Source organism: Zonotrichia leucophrys, chromosome 23 (genome assembly GCF_028769735.1).
Source record: "Zonotrichia leucophrys gambelii isolate GWCS_2022_RI chromosome 23, RI_Zleu_2.0, whole genome shotgun sequence".
Taxonomy (NCBI): domain Eukaryota; kingdom Metazoa; phylum Chordata; class Aves; order Passeriformes; family Passerellidae; genus Zonotrichia; species Zonotrichia leucophrys.
This window is the reverse complement of record NC_088192.1, coordinates 1,842,829-1,870,569: the sequence shown is the minus strand read 5'-3', so window position 1 is coordinate 1,870,569 and position 27,741 is coordinate 1,842,829. Positions and strand designations below refer to the sequence as shown.

Below are 27,741 nucleotides of genomic sequence, written 5' to 3'. Positions count from 1 at the left end.
CCAGCATGCCTTGCACATGGCGGCCCTGAGGACAATTCCCGTCCTGCTCCTCTGGAAGAGAAAGGAGATGAGGAGGAAGAGAAGAGAAGGGTGGGGAGGAAGAGGGAAAAGCGCGGCCTACAACTCCCAGCATGCCCTGCGCACGCCCACCCCCGGAAACTACAACTCCCAGCACGCCCCGCGCGCGCCGCCGTTACCGGGCACCGGGAGCCCCTCCCAAGGTCACCGATCAGCCCCGGTACAGCACAGCACAGCCGGACACCTGCACAGGTGCATTTATTCGTTCCACAACAAGGGACACCCCAGAAGCGGGGCTTTGACCGAAATCGTGGCAAAGTGGCCCAAAAAGCGCCGTGAGGGCTCGGGGAGCTCCGTGAGCACCGGGAGGAGCGGCGGGGGCAGCGCCGAGCCCCGGGGGTTTGCAGGTGTTCCTGCCTCACAGTGCTCATTTCCAGCAATCACAGGAATTTCATATAGAATTTTCTCTGTGGCCCAATTAGACAAATATCTCCCTATCTAGAATATAAAAAATACAGAGATTTGTTGGTTTTGGAAGGAAAATGTGCATTTTTTGCTGACTGTGAGCAGGAGGTAAACCTGAAAACCTGGTGCTGCTGGAGCTGCCATCAGCACTGGGATTTTCCTCCACCCCAAACCACCCCAAAGCAGGAAAACCTCAGAATTCAGCCCATGTTTCTCATGGCAAATAAAGTATTTCAAGTAAAGATGAAGGTGGGTTTCAGCATTTCAGTCAGTACAATGCAAACCAAACCTGTGCAACAGCAGCTGTGCTTCCTGCTCCAAAAAAATCCACCCCAGTTCCCATCTTTGGGCTCTTGTTGCTTTTTTGTTTTTGTTTTTGTTTTGTTTTTAATCCTTGGAAATACCACTAGCAGTTCTTCAAAAACAAAAAAAAAAATCAAACAAAAAAAAAAATCTAGACAAAGGGAAGCAGCAGAAAAAATAAACAAAACTTCCCAGCAGTGAGAGAACTTCTCATTTTTTTTTCTGTCCATTTTCAGTATTTTTCATCAGGGAACTGATCCTGGCTTCACCAGGACTGTCCACCTGAAGGAGGAAGGCCAGGGCTGAATTTTTGCTCTTGGCATATTAAAGAGTCTTTAATAAAGAGTAACATGTGCAAAAGAAAAAAAAAAAAAAAAAAGGGAAAAAAACAAAAAAAAAAGGAAATTTAAATAGATCAAGCCAGGTTTTGCAGAATTACTGTGGCCAGAACAGCTCCCTCCTCTCCGTGTCCTCACCCAACGAGGTAAAATCTGCACTGGGGAGACACCACCACAAAAAAGAAGCCACCAAGAGGTGCCACTTTGTCACCTCAGTGTCCTTCCTGCCTCCAAAGCCAAGGTGAGCAGCACCCAAAGGAACCAAAGGAGCACAAATTCCCCTTCTCTCCAGCAGCTCTTGCTTTTTTGCAGAATTTTCCTACACAGCTGCAATGTGTGTGTGTGTCCAACCTTCCCAGCCAGGACCAGCAGCTGCTCTCCTCCCAAAGAGTTTGTGGTGGGTTTTTTGTTTTTTTTTTTGGGGGGGTTTTGGTGAGTTTTTGTTGTTTTTTTTTTCCCCCCTCTAGGATTATAGCTGGAATCCTTCCATGGGAGCCTCAGCTTGCTGGAAGATGTATTGCTGCTGGTTCTCGTCCACCTGCGGCGCCACGGCCGCGTCCTCCTCCACGCCAAAGTAGTGCTCGATCAGGTCAAAGGCTTTCTGGTAAATCTCCTGGTTCTCGTGGCTCTGCAGGAACTCGATCTTATCCAAACCTGGAGAGCAAAATAAAAAAAATAATGGGATTTTAGTGCCTGTCCTGTGAGCACAATAAACCCCGTGATATTTTCTGAAAAATCCTTTTGCGAAGATCGTTTTCTCCTAAGAAGTTGAGAAACCTCAGAAATGAAATGTAAACAATGGAATGCAAAATGTGCATCTGTGATTGGTCTCCCGTGGTTGTTTTTAATTAATGGCCAATCACAGTCTAAGTGTATCAGATTCTCTGCTCAGTCGTTAAATATTTTATTTAATAAAATAAGATTTTATTAAAGTTTTATTCCGTTCCTTTCCTTGCTGGCCTTCTGATGAAATCTTTTCTTCTATTCTTTTAGTGTAGTTTTAATATAGAATTTTCTTTTACTATATATAATGAATATATATCTAGTTTTAATATAGAATTTTCTTTTAATATCTATAATAAATATATATCTATATATAATAAATATATATTTAATAAATATAAAATTTTTATATAATGTATATTAATAAATAATATATACATATATATAATATATGTGTATATATTATATATATGTATATACATAAATATGTATATACATATATAATATGTATTTATGTATACATATGTATATACATAAATATATATACACATAAATATATACACATAAATAATATATACAAAGTATATATCTATACATAAATATATATTTTATAAGTATATATTTATACATAAATATATAATTTTAATATATTATTTATGAAGACATACTATATATAATAGTACATCTTATTACTTATATTTTATAGATATTTTATTTATATGTAAATATATTTATATATGAATATATATGATTTATTAAGATATATTATTTAATTATATATAATTATAATTTATAAATTCTTATAAATATATACTTTATATATATATTTATATATATTTCTTGTAAATATATATATTTATATATATTTCTAAGAAATATATAAAAATATATATAACAAATATACAAAAATATAAATATATATTATATATATTTCTTATATATATGAAATATAAATATAAATATATATTTATATAAATATATAAAAACATATATTTTTATATATTTCTTATAAATATATATATTTTAAATATATATATATAAATATATAAATATGCAAGCACACTGCACCCTGAGGAATCCCAGGAATTGTCCTTGCAGGGAGAACCAGGACACTCAGAGCAATGAGAGGGCACAGCAGCCACTGCCAGCTCACAGGGACCAAAATAGGAACAAAAAAAAAAAATAAATCCATCAGCACCAAATTAAGTCACTCCAGGGAAAAGCAACGTCTCCCTGGGTTTAAAGTGTAAATCTGGGTAGATTCAGAGCAATTTTAGACCCAGAAATTTCCCTTTTTCCTCAGCTCAGCTCATTTCTGCTTCATATTCCTGGTGCAAGCCATTTTCAGCTTAGACTCCAGGTCAGAGCTTTTACTTCCAGGTATTTTCTCCTCACCCACTACATGAGTTTGAAAAGCTTTTGGGACAAATATTGGCTATTTTGGAACACAACAAACCCTTGGAGACAGAGCAGGAAATGACCCAAGCAGTGCCCAAACCTACCATAGGCCTCCTCGATGAGGCTGCAGTAGGGGTTGATGCCAGTGCCACTCTGGTTGGCCTCCTGCTCCCCCAGCCTCAGGATGTTCTCCAGCCCGTTCAGGGCCACCAGAACAATCTTGGAGTCCATGACAGTCAGCAGGTCACACAGGGGTTTGATACAACCCAGATTCACCAGGTACCTGCAGGGGCAGAGCAGCACCATTATATATAATTATATAATATATCTTAATAAATCATATATATTCATATATAAATATATTTACATATAAATAAATATATATAAAATATAAATAATAAGATGTACTATTATATATAGTATATCTTCCTAAATAATATATTAAAATTATATAGTTATATATAAATATATACTTATAAAATATATATTTATGTATAGATACACACTTTGTATATATTATTTATGTGTATATATTTATGTGTATATATATTTATGTATATACATATATACATATATACACATAAATACATATTATATATATGTATCCCAGCCTCAGGATGTTCTCCAGCCCGTTCAGGGCCACCAGAACAATCTTGGAGTCCATGACAGTCAGCAGGTCACACAGGGGCTTGATACAGCCCAGATTCACCAGGTACCTGCAGGGGCAGAGCAGCACCATTATATATAATTATATAATATATCTTAATAAATCATATATATTCATATATAAATATATTTACATATAAATAAATATATATAAAATATAAATAATAAGATGTACTATTATATATAGTATATCTTCCTAAATAATATATTAAAATTATATAGTTATATATAAATATATACTTATAAAATATATATTTATGTATAGATACATACTTTGTATATATTATTTATGTGTATATATATTTATGTATATATTTATATATATACATATATATTTATGTGTATATATTTATGTATATATATATTTATGTGTATATATATTTATGTATATACATATATACATATATACACATAAATACATATTATATATATGTATCCCAGCCTCAGGATGTTCTCCAGCCCGTTGAGGGCCACCAGAACAATCTTGGAGTCCATGACAGTCAGCAGGTCACACAGGGGCTTGATACAGCCCAGATTCACCAGGTACCTGCAGGGGGAGAGCAGCACCAGCATCACCTCTGCTCCATGGGAAAGCACGGGAGATGGTCCAGAAAATCCAGAAATTTACCTTAAAGGTTCATTTGGATCCATTTATTTGCATTGCATGCAACCCTGTTTTCAGAATTGTTTTTTTTTTTTTTTTAAGGAAAGGAGGCACTTGAAATCCAGGTGCTGCTCAAATTAAGTCAAGTCCACAATGGAATTTAACCTGACATTAAATTCAGACATTGAGCCTCAACTACTCCTTCTGAAATCCAGATGCTGCTCAAATTAGCTCCACACTGGAATTTAATCTGTGATTATATTTGGATATTTAGCCTCAACTACCCCTTCTGAAATCCAGGTGCTGCTCAAATTAAGTCAAGTCCACACTGGAATTTAATCTGTCATTAAATTTGGACATTTAGCCTCAACTACCTCTTCTGAAATCCAGGTGCTGCTCAAATTAAGCCCACTGGAATTTATTTAACCTGACATAAAATTTGGAAATTTAGCCTCAACTACCCAAAACCTCAACTACCCAACTGCCACTTCTGAAATCCAGGTGCTGCTCAAATTAAGTCAAGTCCACACTGAAATTTTATCTGTCATTAAATTTGGACATTTAGCCTCAACTACCTCAACTATTCTTCAGCCACTTCTGAAATCCAGATGCTGCTCAAATTAAGTCAAGTCCACACTGGAATTGAATCTGTCATTAAATTGAGACATTTAACCTCAACTACTCAAAGAAGGATGGAGAAAATTTGGGATTAAATTATCCCCATCCAGAATCACAAATTACAACCCAGCTCTGCCCGCCTCAGTTACTCTATGGATTTCCTCCAAATCCCTGCTTTGGCTGGAAGTTCCCCTGCAGGCAAAGCTCCCAGGAGGTGAGGAGAGGTTCAGGAGAACCTGATCTGCTCCCAGGAGAGGCTCAGGAGAACCTGATCTGCTCCCAGGAGAGGCTCAGGAGAACCTGATCTGCTCCCAGGAGAGGCTCAGGAGAGCCTGATCTGCTCCCAGACACTGAGGAGAGGCTCAGGAGAACCTGATCTGCTCCCAGGAGAGGCTCAGGAGAGCCTGATCTGCTCCCAGGAGAGGCTCAGGAGAACCTGATCTGCTCCCAGAGGTTGAGGAGAACCTGATCTGCTCCCAGGAGAGGCTCAGGAGAGCCTGATCTGCTCCCAGGAGAGGCTCAGGAGAACCTGATCTGCTCCCAGAGGTGAGGAGAGGCTCAGGAGAGCCTGATCTGCTCCCAGGAGAGGCTCAGGAGAGCCTGATCTGCTCCCAGACAGTGAGGAGGCTCAGGAGAGCCTGATCTGCTCCAGACAGAGAGGAGAGGTTCAGGAGAACCTGATCTGCTCCCAGGAGAGGCTCAGGAGAACCTGATCTGTTCCCAGAGGTTGAGGAGAGCCTGATCTGCTCCAGACACTGAGGAGAGGCTCAGGAGAACCTGATCTGCTCCCAGACAGTGAGGAGAGGTTCAGGAGAGCCTGATCTGCTCCCAGGGGAGGCTCAGGAGAGCCTGATCTGCTCCAGACAGTGAGGAGAAGCTCAGGAGAGCCTGATCTGCTCCCAGGAGAGGTTCAGGAGAACCTGATCTGCTCCCAGAGGTGAGGAGAGGCTCAGGAGAGCCTGATCTGCTCCCAGACAGAGAGGAGAGGCTCAGGAGAACCTGATCTGCTCCCAGGAGAGGCTCAGGAGAACCTGATCTGCTCCCAGGAGAGGCTCAGGAGAACCTGATCTGATCCCAGGAGAGGTTCAGGAGAGCCTGATCTGCTCCCAGGAGAGGCTCAGGAGAACCTGATCTGCTCCCAGGAGAGGCTCAGGAGAGCCTGATCTGCTCCAGACACTGAGGAGAGGCTCAGGAGAGCCTGATCTGCTCCCAGACAGAGAGGAGAGGCTCAGGAGAGCCTGATCTGCTCCCAGGAGAGGCTCAGGAGAGCCTGATCTGCTCCCAGAGGTGAGGAGAAGCTCAGGAGAGCCTGATCTGCTCCCAGGAGAGGCTCAGGAGAGCCTGATCTGCTCCCAGGAGAGGCTCAGGAGAGCCTGATCTGCTCCCAGGAGAGGCTCAGGAGTACCTGATCTGCTCGGGGGTCCCTCCTGAGGTGGCGTTGGTGATGGCCCAGGCCGCCTCTTTCCTGGTCCGGAATTCCGCCTTCTGCAGGATCTCGATCAGCACCGGGAAAATGTTGGCATCAATCACTGCCTGGCAAGAGAGGGCACGAGAGGCCTTGGCATTGGCAGCACTTCCCAAAAGGCTTCCTGAAAGAAACCTTCATTTCCATAGCCCCAGGTGAGGAAATTCCCAAGCTGAAGGGATTGCTGTGGTTTATTCCTCAGCCACATCCAATTAAAAGCAGATATTCCATAACCACAGCAGATAAACTCTGGAATTGCAGAAATGCTCAAAGCTCTGCTTGGGTAGGTCAAGGAAAGGATAATTTAATAAGAGCTCCAGCTCTTCCAAGGGATTGAAGATGGACAAATAGGGCTGGATCTCCTCTAATTCAAATGATCCAGCCTCTGGGGTTCAGCCCATGTGCTGCTGCCATTCCCAAATTTATTCCCATTTTTTATTCCCATTTTTTATTCCCATTTTTATTCCCATTTGGCAGCAGTAAATTTGCAAAAGGCTGCAGAATAAGAGAAGTGAACCAATCCAGACTCTAAGGGTCAGAGAAAGGGAAATCCTTAATGGTGAGCTTGGAATCTGGGATCAATGCACTTCCCAAAAGGCTTCCTGAAAGAAAACTCCACTTCTATATCCCCATGTGAGGAACTTCCCAAGCTGAAGGGATTGCTGTGGTTTATTCCTCAGCCACATCCTATTAGAAGCAGATATTCCATAACCACAGCAGATAAACTCTGGAATTGCAGCAATGCTCAAAGCTCTGCTTGGGTAGGTCAAGGAAAGGATAATTAAACCTCAAGGAGCTCCAGCTCTTCCAAGGGATTGAAGATGGACAGATATGAGCTGTTATCTCCTCTAATTCCAATGATCCAGCCTATGGGGTTCAGTCCATGTGCTGCTGCCATTCCCAAATTTATTCCCATTTTTTATTCCCATTTGGCAGCAGCAAATTTGCAAATGGCTGCAGAATAAGAGAAGGGAACCAATCCAGACTCTAAGTGTCAGAGAAAGGAAAATCCTTAATGGTGAGCTTGGAATCTGGGATCAATGCACTTCCCAAAAGGCTTCCTGAAAGAAACCTTCATTTCCATAGCCCCAGGTGAGGAAATTCCCAAGCTGAAGGGTTTATTCCTCAGCCAAATCCTATTAGAAGCAGATATTCCATAACCACAGCAGACAAACTCTGGAATTGCAGCAATGCTCAAAGCTCTGCTTGGGTAGGTCAAGGAAAGGATAATTTAATAAGAGCTCCAGCTCAAGGGATTGAGGATGGACAGATAGGGCTGGATCTCCTCTAATTCCAATGATCCAGCCTCTGGGGTTCAAACCATGTTCTGCTGCCATTCCCAAATTTATTCCTAATTTTATTCCCAAATTTATTCCCATTTTTTAGCTCGTTTGGCAGCAGTAAATTTGCAAATGGCTGCAGAATAAGAGAAGGGAACCAATCCAGACTCTAAGGGTCAGAGAAAGGGAGAAGCTGCAAATCCTTAATGCTGAGCCTGGAATGTGGGATCACTGCAGGCAGGCTGGAGAAGACTGTACCTGGATTTGTGCTCTGTTCCCTGCTGTGATGTTGGATATGGTCCAGCACGCCTCTTTCCTGATGGATTCCTTGGGACTGCTCAATAAATGGAGGAGACAAGGCAGGGCTGAGCAGTTTAGAATCACCTTTGGGGGGAAAAGGAAGCACAGGTGAGATCAGCAGTGGCAGGGAATTAATTCTGAATTATTCCCTGCAGGGAATTAATTCTCAATTCCTCTCCTCTCACCTGGGTCTGGATGTCATCCCCTGTCACGATGTTGCCAACTGCTCTCAGAGCTGGAGAGGCCACTTTGTAATCGTTGTGCCTGCAGGAAAAGTGTCATCAGATCCATCAGATCTCTGGGATATTCACCATGATCCCTCCCCATGTTCCCATCTGCAGGATTTCCTTAGGATTCCATCCCCTGGCACACAGAATTCAGGGTAAACTGAGCATAAAGCCACTGAAAACAAAACCATTTTGTAATTGTTGTGCCTGCAGGAAAAGTGTCATCAGATCCATCAGATCTCTGGGATATTCACCATGATCCCTCCCCATGTTCCCATCTGCAGGATTTCCATAGGATTCTATCCCCTGGCACACAAAACACAGCATAAAGCCACTGAAAACAAAACCACTTTGTAATTGTTGTGCCTGCAGGAAAAGTGTGCAGAGACAAACCCAGCTCCATCAGATCTCTGGGATATTCACCATGATCCCTCCCCATGTTCCCATCTGCAGGATTTCCTTAGGATTCCATCCCCTGGCACACAGAATTCAGGGTAAACTGAGCATAAAGCCACTGAAAACAAAACCATTTTGTAATTGTTGTGCCTGCAGGAAAAGTGTGCAGAGAGAAACCCAGCTCCATCAGATCTCTGGGATATTCACCATGTTCCCTCCCCATGTTCCCATCTGCAGGATTTCCTTAGGATTTTATCCCCTGGCACACAAAACACAGCATAAAGCCACTGAAAACAAAACCACTTTGTAATTGTTGTGCCTGCAGGAAAAGTGTCATCAGATCCATCAGATCTCTGGGATATTCACCATGATCCCTCCCCATGTTCCCATCTGCAGGATTTCCATAGGATTCCATCCCCTGGCACACAGAATTCAGGGTAAACTGAGCATAAAGCCACTGAAAACAAAACCATTTTGTAATCGTTGTGCCTGCAGGAAAATTGTCATCAGATCCATCAGATCTCTGGGATATTCACCATGATCCCTCCCCAAGATCCCATCTGCAGGATTTCCTTAGGATTCCATCCCCTGGCACACAAAACACAGCATAAAGCCACTGAAAACAAAACCACTTTGTAATCGTTGTGCCTGCAGGAAAATTGTCATCAGATCCATCAGATCTTTGGGATATTCACCATGATCCCTCCCCATGTGGGATTTCCATAGGATTCCATCCCCTGGCACACAGAATTCAGGGTAAACTGAGCATAAAGCCACTGAAAACAAAACCATTTTGTAATTGTTGTGCCTGCAGGAAAAGTGTCATCAGATCCATCAGATCTCTGGGATATTCACCATGATCCCTCCCCATGTTCCCATCTGCAGGATTTCCTTAGGATTTTATCCCCTGGCACACAAAACACAGCATAAAGCCACTGAAAACAAAACCATTTTGTAATCATTGTGCCTGGGAAAGTGTCATCAGATCCATCAGATCTCTGGGATATTCACCATGATCCCTCCCCATGTTCCCATCTGCAGGATTTCCATAGGATTCCATCCCCTGGCACACAAAACACAGCATAAAGCCACTGAAAACTTCAGCACTTGGATATTGTTTGATCCTTTGGATCCTGCTCCTATTAAAGAGTTCTCCTCCATTTGACTCTCCAAGTTCATCTCAATTATTTCTAAGGTGGCTTTATATTTACACTCAATTCAAATTCCACCCCTCTCCTTTTCCACTGAGATTTTGGAGAAACAAAGCCAAGCTGATTTCTCCTAGCCTTTGTTTATTATTTCCCTCATAAGCAGGCTTCCATTTGAAATTTGAAAGCACAAAACACTCTGCAATCTTTAAAGAAATCTGGGAAAGGAAAGAGAAAGTTCTTCCCTGTTGTCTGTGCAGTTGGCCACACTCAAAAATTGGCTGAATTTCAGAAATTTATAGAGATAATATTTGTTTTATGAATGATTTGTAATTTTTGGGGCAGATGTTGAGACCAACACAGGTATCTTTTCATAGTGGAAAATCTTCAGCTCAGGAAGCCAAGTCAGAAATTTATAGGGATATGTTTGTTTTATCAAAGAAAGTCAGAAATTTATAGGGATATGTTTGTTTTATCAATGAAAGCCAGAAATTTATAGGGATATGTTTGTTTTATCAATGAAAGTCAGAAATTTATAGGGATAATATTTGTTTTATCAATAATTTGTAATTTTTGAGGCAGATGTTGAGACCAACACAGATATCTTTTCATAGTGGAAAATCTTCAGCTCAGGAAGCCAAGTCAGAAATTTATAGGGATATGTTTGTTTTATGAATGAAAGTCAGAAATTTATAGGGATAATATTTGTTTTATCAATAATTTGTAATTTTTGGGGCAGATGTTGAGACCAACACAGCTATCTTTTCATAGTGGAAAATCTTCAGCTCAGGAAGCCAAGTCAGAAATTTACAGAGATATATTTGTTTTATCAATGAATTTGTAGGGATAATATTTGTTTTATCAATAATTTGTAATTTTTGAGGCAGATGTTGAGACCAACACAGGTATCTTTTCATAGTGTAGAGCAGAACTGGAAAATCTTCAGCTCAGGAAGCCAAGTCAGAAATTTATAGGGATATGTTTGTTTTATCAATGAAAGTCAGAAATTTATAGGGATATGTTTGTTTTATCAATGAAAGTCAGAAATTTATAGGGATATGTTTGTTTTATCAATGAAAGTCAGAAATTTATAGGGATATGTTTGTTTTATCAAGGAAAGCCAGAAATTTATAGGGATATGTTTGTTTTATCAATGAAAGTCAGAAATTTATAGGGATATGTTTGTTTTATCAATGAATTTGTAGGGGTAATGTTTGTTCTATCAATAAATTTGTCATTTTTGAGGCAAATTTGAGACCAACACAGATATCTTTTCATAGTGGAAAATCTTCAGCTCAGGAAGCCAAGTCAGAAATTTATAGGGATATGTTTGTTTTATCAATGAAAGTCAGAAATTTATAGGGATATGTTTGTTTTATCAATGAAAGTCAGAAATTTATAGGGATATGTTTGTTTTATCAATGAATTTATAGGGATAATATTTGTTTTATCAATAATTTGTAATTTTTGGGGCAGATGTTGAGACCAACACAGATATCTTTTCATAGTGGAAAATCTGCAGCTCAAACCAGCAAATTCCAGCTGTGAACCTGCTGCAGCTCAGGTGCCTGGATCCCGTGTTTGATGGGATTTAGATGGATTGTCACTCAATGACAGGCTTCCATTTGAAGTTTGAGAGCACAAAACACTCTGCAATCTTTAAAGAAATCTGGGAAAGGAAAGAGAAAGTTCTTCCCTGTTGTCTGTGCAGTTGGTCCACACTCAAAAATTGGCTGAATTTCAGAAATTTACAGGGATAATGTTTGGGCCACACTCAAAAATTGGCTGAATTTCAGAAATTTACAGGGATAATGTTTGGGCCATACTCAAAAATTGGCTGAATTTCAGAAATTTATAGAGATAATATTTGTTTTATGAATGATTTGTAATTTTGGGGCAGACAGGTATCTTTTCATAGTGGAAAATCTTCAGCTCAGGAAGCCAAACCAGCAAATTCCAGCTGTGAACCTGCTGCAGCTCAGGTGCCTGGATCCCGTGTTTGATGGGATTTAGATGGATTTAGATGCATTGTCACTCACATTAAGAGCTCCACCAGCCTCCTGCAGACCCCAGAGTCCACCACAGCCTGGATCTTCTCGTTGGGACCATCGGACAGGTAGGACAGAGCCCAGCAGGCGTCGGCCAGCAGGTCAGAGTCACTGTTGAACAACAATCGGGACAACACTGGCAGGCAGGGGGACACCTGCAACAACAGCCACCAGCCGGGGTTAGTCAGCAGGCCAGGAGCTGCACAGCTGCAGGACAGCACCCCCTGGTTGTGCTCACTGCTCAGTTATTTAGAATTGTTCACATTTCACCCCTCACCAAAGGCTTCCCAGCTTTGATATGTTTTCACTTTTTTAAAAAATATTTTTGTGTTGCCAAAGGAGGATGAGATACCTGTTTGTGCTCACTGCTCATTGCAAGCCCTGCATGGCCACAGATCCCTCCCTGCACAGCTCCAGAGCCACTTCACCTTGGTGGCTACACCTAATTTACACTGAGGAGTAACACTGAGCTTTGGGAGCTCCTTCTGCTCCATTTCTGACTCTATGTTCACCTCCTGACTCTCAGTGTTCACCTCAGTTATTTATAATTGTTCAGATTTCACCCCTCACCAAAGGCCTCTCAGCTTTGATATGTGAGGTTTCACTTAAATCATGTTTTCACTTATTTAAAAATATTTTTGTGTTGCCAAAGTTTGTGCTCACTGCTCAGGGTAAGCTCTGAATGGCCACAGATCCCTTGTGCACAGCTCCAAAGGCACCTCAGCTTGGTGGCTACACCTAATTTACACTGAGGAGTAACACTGAGCTTTGGGAGCTCCTTCTGCTCCATTTCTGACTCTCAAAGTTCATCTCAATAATTTCTAAGTGAGTTTATATTTACACTCAATTCAGATTTCACCCCTCATCTAAGCTTTGCTATGTGAGGTTTCATTTAAATCATGTTTTCACTTTTTAAAAAATATTTTTGTGTTGCCAAAGGTGGATGAGATACCTGTTTGTGCTCATTGCAAGCCCTGCATGGCCACAGATCCCTCCCTGCACAGCTCCAAAGGCACCTCAGCTTGGTGGCTACACCTAATTTACACTCAGGAGTTACAGTGGGAGTTGCTATTAAAGAGCTCTGCTCCATTTGACATCTCAATTATTTCAATCTCAATTAGATGTAAATATAAAATGGCTTTATATTTACACTCAATTCAGATTTCACCCCTCACTGAAGCCACCTCAGCTTGGTTGCTACACTTAGATTACATTGAAAAGTTACACTGAGCTTTAGGAGCTCCTATTAAAGAGTTTTGCTCCATTTGACTCTCAAAGTTCACCTCAATAATTTCTAAGTGGGTTTATATTTACACTCAATTCAGATTTCACCCCTCACCAAAGGCTTCTAAGCTTTGATATGTGAGGTTTCACTTAAATCATGTTTTCACTTATTTAAAAAATATTTTTGTGTTGCCAAAGGAGGATGAGATACCTGAAAAGGCAGCAGGACCTTTAGTTAGGTTCCCTGGACAGGAATTCTCACAGGAATTCTGGTTTTTAGCATTTCCAGGTCTCAGAATAATTGTTGGTCATAACTGAAGTGGTCATAACTGAAGTCTCAAAATTCCAAAGTTCATAAGAAAATGGTTTAAAGAAATTTTCTAGGGAAGCCTGGGCCTGTCCCTTATTTGAGGGGTGCAGAAGAAAGGTTGGGAAAAATGAAACCTGCAGGAAAAACCTCAGCAGGAAAAACCTCATCCTGTTCCACAGCCCAAAATAACCCAGCCAAAGCTCCCAATTGGTGTTTCCCCATCTCCTGGCTGCCATCAGGGCATTTCTTCTCACCTTCTCAAATTCAGGAGGAGGGCTCTTCCCTCTGCACAGGTTTGACAAGGCCCACACGGCGTTTCGTGTCATTGTCAGCCTGGTGGACGTGGTGAGGAGCCTGAAGAGAGAATTAGCAGGGATTATTGGCCTTGATGTGGAAAAGAGGGAAGCAAAAGAATGAAAACTAAAATATTTAGCTCCAGTTCAGCCCAGGAGGACAGTCCCAGTTATCAGCAGAAATCAAATGACACAAAGCTCAGTCTGAGCTAGGACACCAAGCAGCAAAATCAGATATTTGGGATAAAATCTCACTTTTCCAGAGTGGGATGAAGATTAATCCTTGCCAGAGAATTAATTCCTGTCAGAGAACAAGAGCCCAGCCCTGACAGAATTCGTTATCACCACGCTGAGGGAGGTGGTGTGAGAGACCTGATCCTGCCCCAATCCCAAAAAATCCACAGCCAAGCAGAGAGCAGGAGCTGAGGGACACCTGGGACTCCAGAGCAGCATGAAGGAGTTTATCCACAAAATCCCACTCAGAACCAGAGGCTTGATTCCCATGGAATCTGTCAGGAATGTTATCCACAAATTCCCATTCAGAACCAGAGGTTTGATTCCCATGGAATCTGTCAGGAATGTTATCCACAAAATCCCACTCCTATGAACCAGGTTTGATTTCCAGAGATCCCACACTAACAGAGACTCTGTCAGGAATGTTATCCACAAATTCCCATTCAGAACCAGGCATTTAATTCCCAGAGATCCCAGCACTGCCAAGGATTCTGTAAGGAATATTCTCCACAGAATCCCACTCAGAACCTGAGGTTTGATTCCCAGGGAATCTCTAAGGAATGTTCTCCACAGAATCCCACTCCTATGAACCAGGTTTGATTCCCAGAGATCCCACACTAACAGAGACTCTGTCAGGAATGTTATCCACAAATTCCCACTCAGAACCAGAGGTTTGATTCCCAGAGATCCCAGCACTGCCAGGGACTCTGTAAGGAATATTCTCCACAGAATCCCACTCAGAACCAGAGTTTTGATTCCCAGGGAATCTATCAGGAACATTCTCCACACAATCCCACTCTTCTGAAGCAGAGGATTGATTCCCTGGAACTCTGTCAGGAATATTATCCACAGAATCCCACTCCTCTAAATCAGATTTGATTTCCAGGGATCCCACAGTGCCAGGGATTCTGTCAGGAATGTTATCCACAAATTCCCATTCAGAACCAGACATTTAATTCCCAGGGATCCCAGCACTGCCAGGGACTCTCTAGGGAATGTTATCCACAAAATCCCACTCCTATGAACCAGGTTTGATTTCCAGAGATCCCGCACTAACAGAGACTCTGTCAGGAATGTTATCCACAAATTCCCACTCAGAACCAGAGGTTTGATTCCCATGGAATCTGTCAGGAATGTTATAGGAATGTTATCCACAAATTCCCATTCAGAACCAGACATTCAACTCCCAGAGATCCCAGCACTGCCAGGGACTCTCTAGGGAATGCTATCCACAAAATCCCACCCAGAACCAGAGGTTTGATTTCCAGGGACTCTTGTAAGGAATGTTCTCCACAAAATCCCACTCCTCTGAGGCAGAGATTTGATTTCCAGGGATCCCACAGTGCCAGGGATTCTGTCAGGAATGTTATCCACAAATTCCCATTCAGAACCAGACATTTAATTCCTAGAGATCCCAGAGTGCCAGGGAATCTCTAAGGAATATTCTCCACAGAATCTCACTCAGAGGTTTGATTTCCAGGGATCACACAGTGCCAGGGAATCTGTCAGGAATGTTCTCCACAAAATCCCACTCCTCTGAAGCAGAGGATTGATTCCCTGGAACTCTGTCAGGAATATTATCCACAGAATCCCACTCCTCTAAATCAGATTTGATTCCCAGGGATCCCAGAGTGCCAGGGAATCTGTTATCCACAGAATTTCACTCAAAACCAGAGTCTTGATTCCCAAGGACTCTGTTATCCACAAAATCCCATTCAGAACCAGAGGTTTGATTCCCATGGAATCTGTCAGGGATGTTATAGGAATGTTTTCCACAAATTCCCATTCAGAACCAGGCATTTAATTCCCAGGGATCCCAGCACTGCCAGGGACTCTGTAAGGGAGATTCTACACAGAATCTCACTCAGAGCCAGAGGTTTGATTCCCAGGGACTCCTGTAAGGAATGTTCTCCACAAAATCCCACTCCTATGAACCAGGTTTGATTTCCAGAGATCCCACACTAACAGAGACTCTGTCAGGAATGTTATCCACAGATTCCCACTCAGAAACAGGCATTTAATTCCCAGAGATCCCAGCACTGCCAAGGACTCTGTAAGGAATATTCTCCACAGAATCCCACTCAGAAACAGAGGTTTGATTCCCATGGAATCTGTCAGGAATGTTATAGGAATGTTATCCACAAATTCCCATTCAGAACCAGACATTTAATTCCCAGGGATCCCAGCACTGCCAAGGATTCTGTAAGGAATATTCTCCACAGAATCCCACTCAGAACCAGAGGTTTGATTCCCATGGAATCTGTCAGGAATGTTATAGGAATGTTTTCCACAAATTCCCATTCAGAACCAGACATTTAATTCCCAGAGATCCCAGAGTGCCAGGGACTCTGTAAGGAATATTCTCCACAGAATCTCACTCAGAAACAGAATTTTGATTCCCTGGGAATCTGTAGGGAATGTTCTCCACAAAATCCCACTCCTCTGAAGCAGAGGATTGATTCCCTGGAACTCTGTCAGGAATATTATCCACAGAATCCCACTCCTCTAAATCAGATTTGATTCCCAGGGATCCCACAGTGCCAGGGATTCTCTAAGGAATGTTATCCACAGAATTTCACTCAAAACCAGAGTCTTGATTCCCAAGGACTGTTATCCACAAATTCCCACTCAGAACACCAGAGGTTTGATTCCCAGGGACTCTGTCAGGGATGCTATCCACAAAATCCCACTCAGAACCAGAGGTTTGATTTCCAGAGATCCCACACTAACAGAGACTCTGTCAGGAATGTTATCCACAAATTCCCATTCAGAACCAGGCATTTAATTCCCAGAGATCCAGCACTGCCAGGGATTCTGCAAGGAATATTCTCCACAGAATCCCACTCAGAACCAGAGATTTGATTCCCAGGGACTCTGTAAGGAATATTCTCCACAGAATCTCACTCAGAACCTGAGGTTTGATTCCCAGGGAATCTATCAGGAACGTTCTCCACAAAATCCCACTCTTCTGAAGCAGAGGATTGATTCCCAGGGATTCTGTCAGGAATATTATCCACAGAATCCCACTCCTCTAAATCAGATTTGATTGCCAGGGATCCCACAGTGCCAGGGAATCTGTAAGGAATGTTATCCACAGAATTTCACTCAAAACCAGAGTCTTGATTCCCAGGGACTCTGTCAGGGATGCTATCCACAAAATCCCACTCAGAACCAGAGGTTTGATTTCCAGAGATCCCAGCACTGCCAGGGACTCTGTAAGGAATATTCTCCACAGAATCCCACTCAGAACCTGAGGTTTGATTACCAGGGAATCTCTAAGGAATGTTCTCCACAGAATCTCACTCAGAGGTTTGATTTCCAGAGATCCCACACTAACAGAGACTCTGTCAGGAATGTTTCCACAAATTCCCACTCAGAACCAGACATTTAATTCCCAGAGATCCCAGCACTGCCAGGGATTCTGCAAGGAATATTCTCCACAGAATCTCACTCAGAACCAGAGGTTTGATTCCCATGGAATCTGTCAGGAATGTTATCCACAAAATCCCACTCCTATGAACCAGGTTTGATTTCCAGAGATCTCAGCATTGCCAGGGACTCTGTAAGGAATATTCTCCACAGAATCCCACTCAGAACCTGAGGTTTGATTACCAGGGAATCTCTAAGGAATGTTCTCCACAGAATCTCACTCAGAGGTTTGATTCCCAGGGATCACACAGTGACAGGGAATCTGTTAGGAATGTTATCCACAGAATCCCACTCAGAACCAGACATTTAATTTCCAGAGATCCCAGCACTGCCAGGGACTCTGTAAGGGAGATTCTCCACAGAATCTCACTCAGAGCCAGAGGTTTGATTCCCAGGGAATCTATCAGGAACGTTCTCCACACAATCCCACTCCTATGAACCAGGTTTGATCCCCAATCATGGCCCAGAGCTGCTCGTGGTTACTCACATTAACAAGGGAGGGAGGATGGCACAGTTCAGGACATAATCTCTGCACACAGAGCTGTCTCCAGCAATGTTCCCCAACGCCCAGACAGCCTGCAAGGAAACACCAACAGCTTCAGCATTTATTTTATTTTCTGACAGGGACACACAGGCAAGTGCGCTGAAAAAGCAAATTTTCCTGGGATCACTCCATTTAAACATTGCATTTTGAATTTGTGGTTCTCCCCAAAAAATCCCAAAGGGAGGAGGGATCTTACCTGCTCCTGAACATCCTCAAAGTCAGAGTTGAGGAGCTCTATGAAGATGGGAACTGCCCCAGCCTCGATGACGATTTTGGTTTGTTGGGAGGTGCCTGAGGCGATGTTTGTCAGAGCCCATGCAGCCTCAAACTGGAAGGAGGATAAAGGGAATTAAATCAGCCTGATCCAGAAAAATAAAGGAATGAAACCAGCCTAATTCAGAAAAATAAAGGGATAAAATCAGTGTGATTCAGAAAAATAAAGGAATAAAATCAGCCTGATTCAGAAAAATAAAGGAATAAAAGCAGCCTGATCCAGCAAAATAAAGGGATAAAATCAGTGTGATTCAGAAAAATAAAGGAATAAAATCAGCCTGATTCAGAAAAAGAAAGGGAATTAAATCAGCTTGATCCAAAAAAAATAAAGGAATAAAATCAGCCTGATTCAGAAAAATAAAGGAATAAAATCAGCCTGATCCAGCAAAATAAAGGAATAAAACCAGCCTGATTCAGAAAAAGAAAGAGAATTAAATCAGCTTGATCCAAAAAAAAAAAAAAAGGAATAAAATCAGCCTCATCCAGCAAAATAAATAAAATCAGCCTGATTGAGAAAAATAAAGGAATACAATCAGCCTGATCCAGAAAAATAAAGGAATAAAATCAGCCTGATCCAGAAAAATAAAGGAATAAAATCAGCTGAATTAGGTGATTTTTGCCAGAATTAAATTAATTCTTTTGCCAGAATGAAATTATTTTCTTGCCAGAATTAATTTTTTTTTTGGTCAGAATTAAATTATTTTTCCAATAATTGAATTGGGAGCAATTTACAACTTAATTTATTTTGCCTGAGCATTACAGCATTACAGTTTTGTCTTCTCCCACAGATCACAAAATTTTGGGGTTCAAAATATCAATTTCCCCTCACAACACCTGTGGGTTCACAGAATAAACAGCTCCACACCCTGAAGAATTGATAACAGAATCTCCTTTACCTGTAATGTGCAATTTTCACTTCTTTTCAGGAATTCCACGAACCTCTCCACCACTCCCTGAGTGTTTATCACCTCATCTATTGGAGGATTTGGCTCTGAAACAGCAAGGCAGTGTCAGGGAGTGAACAGAGGGCTAACAAACCTGAAGTGTAAATTAAATTATCTCAAATTGGGCTGAACTCATCAGGGCAGCTCGGCAGAATCATTTTCTGTACAAACCACAACTGGTAATCATCAGTAATACAAGAGATTATCACGTTTCTGAATTATGGATATTTTTTTCCCCCCAACCTGCAAAGTTTTGTGCACAAATCTCTGTTGGATCTTAGATAGGGATGAATTATTTTTACCTTTGGAAAGTAATTTCCTGAATTTCTGAGTGGTTGCTAACTGGAGGTCAGGGTCATCTGAGAAAAGCATCTCCACCATCTCTCCTGTGATCAATCCCTCCTGAAAAAAGGCAGAGAAAACAGAAATGGTTTTATTTCAGACTGGGATTATTCCAAACATCACATCCTACAATTTGGGCTTAAACAGAAATTCAAAGATTCAAACCTGGGGGTCCCAGCACAGCAGAAATCCCCCAGTTCACATTTGCAATGGGATAAAAGGGAAAGAGGGGATAAAATGGAATAAAAGGACACTGGAGGAGAATTTTCAGGATTTTGAAGCTGGGAATAACCCTTGATAAACCAAAGTGAGCAATGGAATGAGGATTTCCTGGCATGGTCTGAGCTTTGCTGGACTCATGGATCCATTGGTGTCCCTCTGCATCCTTCAGGAATGAATTTTCTCCCTCAGGAATGAATTCTGCCCCCTCAGGAATGAATTTCCCCCCTCAGGAATGAATTTCCCCCCTCAGGAATAAAATTTCTCCCCTCAGGAATGAATTTCCCCCCTCAGGAATGAATTTCCCCCCTCAGGAATAAAATTTCCCCCCTCAGGAATTAATTTCCCCCCTCAGGAATGAATTTCCCCCCTCAGGAACGAATTTCTCCCCTTAGGAACTAATTTCCCCCTCAGGAATAAAATTTCCCCCCTCAGGAATAAAATTTCCCCCCTCAGGAATAAAATTTCCCCCCTCAGGAAGAAATTCCCCCCTCAGGAATAAAATTTCCCCCCTCAGGAATAGAATTTCCCCCCTCAGGAAGAAATCTCCTCTTTGCATTTTAGCCAAAGGTTTGTGGCTGTTCCAGCTGCCTGCACCAATTTACACAAAAATTCTTGAAAATAAGGGAATAAAACCACTGGATTTTGGCAGTTCCATGCAAGCACAGAATCCCAGGATGGTTTAGGGTGGAAGGAGCTTAAAAATAATTCAGTTCCTGTCCAAGGACAGGGACACCTTCCATTACCCCAGGGTGCTCCAACCCCATCAAATCTGGGATAATTCCAGGGATGAGGCAGCCACAGCTTGTGTGGGAATCTCTGCAGGGTCCCAAACCATGAAATTAAATTAAATTAAATTAATTCAATCTGTCTGAAGGCACCTTACCCCACACGTTGTGGAAGTGACGTAGGAATCCACCAGGAGAGTGTCAAACATGGACTCATCCTCATTGATCAGCTCCACATTCCTTCTTTTGAAGAGCTGGTGGGGAGCAGAACACAGGGGTTGTTATTAGAAAATAACCATGAACAGGCTCCACAACTCGATTTTCTTGTTCCTCAACCAAGATCCCTCCTGGACTGAGGTAACCTGAATAAAAAGGGGTCATTAATAGCAGCTCTGCACTCCCAGGGCTGGTCTGGCACACAAACTAAATGTTAATTCTTGCTCTCAGATATGAAAATATCCAAATCACTGAACCACCAGGGCAGGTAAGTGTAGAATTTGAGCAAAATCAGGAAAAATGGGCAAAAAAGTAGCTTGGATAAGGTGCTAATAAAGGAAATATTTAGTTCCAGAGATATCACTTGGGAATCACCTCATGCTTTTAAAAAAAGAAATGCACCCAGGGTTAAGGCCTCACACTTGCTCTTCCTGTTTCTCCAGGAAATAATCCCATTTACTAATTGTAGCTAAAATAAACCCACCACCACCTTTAAAATCAAAGATCTATGAACAACAACAAAACCCAAACAAACAATAATGTCGAGTAGCCCAAGAACAAAATGCTTGGGAAGCTTTCTATGTGAGCTGGGCCCAGAAGAAAAAAAAAAAAAAAGAGAAAAAAGCAAGATCTCAGAACAGAAAAAATGACTGGAAACAAAATTTAATGCACAGAACCTTGAAGGTTCCAGCAGTTAAAGCTGAACCAGCCTGCTCAGGTGAGTTGCCTGTAGCAAAATCTCAGTCAAAATAGGAAAAATAAAGATTACAAACAAATTTTAATGCACAGAACCTTAAAGATTGCAGCCCTTAAGTCTGATCCAGCCTGCACAGGTGGGTGAGTTACCTGCAAGATCTCAGTCAGAACAGAAAAAATAAAGATTGCAAACAAAGTTTAATGCACAGAACCTTGAAGGTTCCAGTAGTTAGGGCTGCTCAGGTGAGTTACCTACTGCAAAATCTCAGTCAAAATAGGAAAAATAAAGATTACAAACAAATTTTAATGCACAGAACCTTGAAGGTTCCAGCAGTTAAGGCTCACCCACCTTCTCCAGGTGAGTTACCTGCAAGATTTTAATCAGAACAGAAAAAATAAAGATTACAAACAAATTTTAATGGACAGAACCTTGAAGGTTCCAGCAGTTAGGGCTGACCCACCTTCTCCAGGTGAGTTACCTACTGCAAAATCTCAGTCAAAATAGGAAAAATAAAGATTACAAACAAATTTTAATGCACAGAACCTTGCAGGTTCCAGCAGTTAGGGCTGACCCAGCCTCTCCAGATGAGTTACCTGCTGCAAGACCGCAGAACAGAAAAAATAAAGATTGCAAACAAAGTTTAATGGACAGAACCTTGAAGGTTCCAGCAGTTAAGGCTCACCCACCTTCTCCAGGTGAGTTACCTGCAAGATTTCAATAAGAACAGAAAAAATAAAGACTGCAAACAAAGTTTAATGCATAGAACCTTGAAGGTTCCAGTAGTTAGGGCTGCTCAGGTGAGTTACCTACTGCAAAATCTCAGTAAAAACAGAAAAAATAAAGATTACAAACAAATTTTAATGCCCAGAACCTTGCAGGTTCCAGCAGTTAGGGCTGACCCAGCCTCTCCAGGTGAGTTACCTACAAGATTTCAATCAGAACAGAAAAAATAAAGATTGCAAACAAATTTTAATGCCCAGAACCTTGCAGGTTCCAGCAGTCAGGGCTGACACAGCCTGCTCAGGTGAGTTACCTGCTGCAAAATCTCAGTAAAAACAGAAAAAATAAAGATTGCAAACAAACTTTAATGGGCAGGATGTTGAGGATTGCAGCAGTCGGGGCTGACCCACCTTCTCCAGGTGAGTTACCTGCAAGATTTCAGTAAGAACAGAAAAAATAAAGATTGCAATCCAACTTTAATGGGCAGGATGTTGAGGATTGCAGCAGTCGGGGCTGAGCCAGGCTGCTGAGGGTGTGATTTTGTGATTTTGTGATTTACCTGCTGCTCCCGTTTCTGCTTCCTCAGCTGAATCCCCTCCTCCTCCCTCCTCCTGCGCATCTCCTCGGGGTTCAGGGCTTTGTTCTTGTAGCTCTTCATTCGATAGTTTTCTGTGAAAACAGGAGCGATTCTGCAATTCTGCCTCAGGGCTCCACTGCCCCTCTGTGTGTGTCCTTCCCATGGGATAACCCGATGGAATACATTTATTTACTCCTTGGTTTTCAGAGAAATTCCTATTTCCCTGCTAGCAGCACAGCATTTTTCCACAGATATTTAATCCCAGCTAATAAATATTATTTATTATACAACCTCAGTGAAGGAATGGAGTTTATAACAAGCCCAGAGCAGAGCTGCAGTGAGGGACAGCCTTGTGTCCCACCGGGTGTTCAGGACCTGATTAATTCTGACAAATGCAAATTTCAAATTGCATTCTGACAAATGCAGATTCTGAATTGCAGATTCCAAATTGCATTCTGACAAACGCAGATCCCAAATTGCATCCTGACAAATGCAGCAATTCCAAATTGCATTCTGACAAATGCAGGTTCCAAAAACGCAGGTTTCAAATTGCATTCTGACAAATGCAGCAATTCCAAATTGCAGATTCCAAATTGCATTCTGACAAATGCAGATTCCAAATTGCATTCTGTCAAACAATTGCATTCTGACAAATGCAGATCCCAAATTGCATCCTGACAAATGCAGACTCCAAATTGCATTCTGACAAATGCAGACTCCAAATTGCATTCTGACAAACAATTGCATTCTGACAAATGCAAATTCCAAATTGCATTCTGACAAATGCAGATCCCAAATATATAATATATATTCCAGATCCCAAATTGCATCCTGACAAATGCAGACTCCAAATTGCATTCTGACAAATGCAGCGATTCCAAATTGCATTCTGACAAATGCAGATCCTAAATATATAATATATATTCCAGATCCCAAATTGCATCCTGACAAATGCAGCAATTCCAAATTGCATTCTGACAAATGCAGATTCTGAATTGCATTCTGACAAATGCAGCAATTCCGAATTGCATTCTGACAAATGCAGATTTTGAATTGCATTCTGACAAATGCAGCAATTCCAAATTGCAGATTTCAAATTGCATCCTGACAAATGCAATCAATCCCTCCTGAGATCCCAAATTGCATTCTGACAAATACAGATTTCAAATTGCATTCTGACAAATGCAGCAATTCCAAATTGCATTCTGACAAACAATTGCATTCTGACAAATGCAGATTTTGAATTGCATTCTGACAAATGCAGATCCCAAATTGCATCCTGACAAATTGCAGCAATTCCCCAAATTTCCCATTATTCTCACATTATTCCCCCATTTTTGCCTTTCTCAGGACAAACCTCAGCAGAACTCATTTGAAAAGCAATATTTTTGGTTGTTTCCCAGCTGCAAGGAGAGGAAATTTTGCAGTTTTATCTCCTCCTCATTTCAAGCCTGAGGGCTCACACAAAGTTTCAGTCTCACTTTATCAACAACCTCCAGCCACTCTGGAGCCCTTCCAAAATCAACTGCACAAGGGTCAGGCCCAAAAACCCACAAGGAAAAAAACACCTAAATACAAATATCCAGCTTTTCATTGCTAAATAAAAATTTCTCTCTATTACTAGAGAGAAAATAACTGGAAAAAAAAAGAATATTTTAACAGGAGAGGAAACAAAACACTTTCAGTTTTTGATTACTAAATGAAAAATTTCTCTCTATTACTAGAGAGAAAACAACTGGGAAAAAAAAGAATATTTTAACAGGAGAGGAAACAAAACACTTTCAGTTTTTGATTACTAAATGAAAAATTTCTCTCTATTACTAGAGAGAAAACAACTGGGAAAAAAAAGAATATTTTAACAGGAGAGGAAACAAAACACTTTTAGTTTTTTGATTTCCCAAAACCACCTAAAAAGACACTAAAAAATAGAGAAATTTACAAATTTTAGGGGTTTATGTCTGATCATACAACAGCCAGGTGTCAATTTTCATTTAGAAATGTATTTAAGCAGCACTGTTATGTTTTTATTTGGATTTTCACCCCATTATGTTTTTATTTGGATTTTCACCCCATCGTATTTCCACCCCATTGTTATGTTTTTATTTGGATTTTCACCCCATCGTATTTCCACCCCATTGTTATGTTTTTATTTGGATTTTCACCCCATTGTTATGTTTTTATTTGGATTTTCACCCCATTGTATTTCCACCCCATTGTTATGCTTTTATTTGGATTTTCACCCCATTGTTATGTTTTTATTTGGATTTTCACCCCATTATGTTTTTATTTGGATTTTCACCCCACTGTTATGTTTTTATTTGGATTTTCACCCCATTGTTATGTTTTTATTTGGATTTTCACCCCATCGTATTTCCACCCCACTGTTATATTTTTATTTGGATTTTCACCCCATTGTTATGTTTTTATTTGGATTTCCACCCCTCAGGCAGCCACAGGGAAGAGGAAGAATTGACAGCTGAGTTCTCCAAACAAATTAAGAATTTTTATCCTCCTTTAGGGCAGCAGCCACACACAGAGATGGTCACTGATTTCTCCTGCAGCGCCACCAGAAGGGTTTGGAGGGGGCAGAAAAATTCCTGGGCAAGTAAAATAATTTTTAATGATTTGAATGATAATTTTTAAATGAAATTTTAATTTCATTTTAAAATTATTACAGAGTATTTTTTGAAGATTCTCTGGTTTGGAAGGAAATAAAAACTCCTTCAGTGCCACCCCTGCCATGGGCAAGGACATTTTCCACTGTCCCAGAGATAATTCCACCTTCTCTGGGAAATCCATCCCAGCCCCTCAAAATAAAGAATTTCTTCCCAAAATCCAACCTAAATTTGTCACTTTAAAGCCATTAATCTTCTGAAGCAGCTCTGGTTAAAAGACAACACTGCAGGTGGAAAATGGAAACATTTTAATCTTTATTTTCAGAAGATTCTTTTAAAAAAATATATAAATAAATAAAATAAAATCAACTTTTCCTCCCCCTCAGCTGGGATCTCCCACATCAAGTAAATCAAAATTAAAAAGTTGCTGGAATTAAAATATTTTTTTGAAGAGGAAATTCAGAGCTGGGATTTATTTGAGGGGACTCAAATAAATTAAAATAAATAAATATCTGCCTGCAATAGATGCCATTGGTGTGGTGGCACCCAGGGTGGCACTGAGGGCTCAGTATGGATTTTTTTTAATTTTTAAAAAAATTTTAAAATTTTTTAAGAGCCCCTCTGGGTTATCAGAATCCAGGAGAGGTTTGTGGGGTGCTGCAGCCCTGGCACCCCAAAAACCTGGGGTATCCCACCCTGGCACCCCAAAAACCTGGGGTATCCCATCCTGGCACCCCAAAAACCTGGGGTATCCCACCCTGGCACCCCCAAAACCTGGGGTATCCCACCCTGGCACCCCAAAAACCTGGGGTATCCCAACCTGGCACCCCAAAACCTGGGGTATCCCACCCTGGCACCCCAAAACCTGGGGTATCCCACCCTGGCACCCCAAAAACCTGGGGTATCCCACCCTGGCACCCCAAACCTGGGGTATCCCAACCTGGCACCCCCAAACCTTGGGTATTTCACCCTGGCACCCCCAAAACCTGGGGTATCCCACCCTGGCACCCCAAAAACCTGGGGTATCCCACCCTGGCACCCCAAAAACCTGGGGTATCCCACCCTGGCACCCCCAAAAATCTGGGGTATTTCACCCTGGCACCCCCAAACTTGGGCTCTTACAGCTTTGACACCCCCAAATTCAGGCACTGCAGCCCTGACACCCCAAAACCGGACTCTTACAGCCCTCACACCCCAAAGCTGGGGTGCTGCAGCCCTGGCACCCCAAAAACCTGGAGTATCCACCCTGACACCCCAAAAACCTGGGGTAACCCAACGTGGCACCCAAAAAATCTGGGGTATCCCACCCTGGCACCCCCAAAAACCTGGGGTATCTCACCCCTACACCCCCAAATCCAGGGTGTCTCGTGCTGGCACCTCCAAACCTGAGTAATTCAGCCCTGGCATCCCCAAACTCGGGGTATCTAAGCCCAAACCCGGGGTATCCCACCCTGGCACCCCCAAACTCGGGGTATTCCTACCTGGTACCTTCCAACCTGGGTAATGCAGCCCTGAAACCCCCAAACCCAGGGGATCTCAGCCTGGCACCCCCAAATCCGAGCTCTTACAGCTCTGGTACCCCCATACCCGGGGTACCTCACCCCAAACCCAGGGTATCTCACCCTGGCACCCCCAAATCCGGGCTCTTACAGCTCTGGTACCCCCAAACCCGGGGTATCTCACCCTGACACCCCCAAACCCGGGGTCCTGCAGCCCTGGAACCCCAAACCCGGAGTATCCCACGCTGAACGACCCCAAACCCGGGGTATCTCACCCCAAACCCGGGGTATCTCACCCTGGCACCCCCAAACCCGGGGTATCTCACCCCAAACCCGGGCTATCCCACCCTGACACCCCAAACCCGGAGTATCTCACCCCAAACCCGGGGTATCCCACCCTGGCACCCCCAAACCCGGGCTATCCCACCCTGGCACCCCAAACCCGGGCTATCCCACCCCAAACCCGGGCTATCCCGCCCCGGCTCCCGCCCCGGCTCCCGCCCCACCCCGGAGCTCCCCAAAGGCGCTGCCCTCAGCGGTCACAACCCCCGGGCCGCCCTCACCGGGAGTCCCCCAAAGACCTCCCCCGCCCCCCCGGAGCGGCCCCGGGATGACTCAGCGGCCGCGCCGGCCCCGCCGCGCTCAGCCCCGGCAGCGCCCGGGACGCCGGTGAGAGGCGAGGGCGGCGGCAGCGCGGTGCGGACGGGCTGTGCGCGCTGCCCGGCATAGGGGCGGCTTCTCCGGCTCCACCCCATCCCCTCGGCCGTGCCCGGAGCTCCCCGGGTCGTGCCCGCCCCTCGGGGCCCTCACCCATCGCGGCGGCTGCGGCGGCGGCTCCGGTGCTGGCGGCGGCGGCCAAAATATGGCGGCGGCGGGCGGG

General features: G+C 42.6%; 1 protein-coding gene across 1 annotated transcript; it reads right to left on the bottom strand.

Moving 5' to 3' along the window:
- Window positions 1-259: 259 nt before the first annotated feature.
- On the bottom strand, window positions 260-27,741 carry KPNA6 (karyopherin subunit alpha 6). Its single transcript, XM_064731348.1, has 14 exons — window positions 27,672-27,741; window positions 22,730-22,839; window positions 20,696-20,791; window positions 19,551-19,650; window positions 19,201-19,295; window positions 18,228-18,359; window positions 17,975-18,063; window positions 13,786-13,885; window positions 11,989-12,152; window positions 8,364-8,442; window positions 8,137-8,262; window positions 6,539-6,666; window positions 3,350-3,528; window positions 260-1,778 (listed from the first exon to the last, which is right to left on the bottom strand). Exons 1-14 carry the CDS (start codon window positions 27,673-27,675, stop codon window positions 1,594-1,596), a joined length of 1,587 nt encoding a protein of 528 aa, XP_064587418.1. The 5' UTR covers window positions 27,676-27,741; the 3' UTR covers window positions 260-1,593.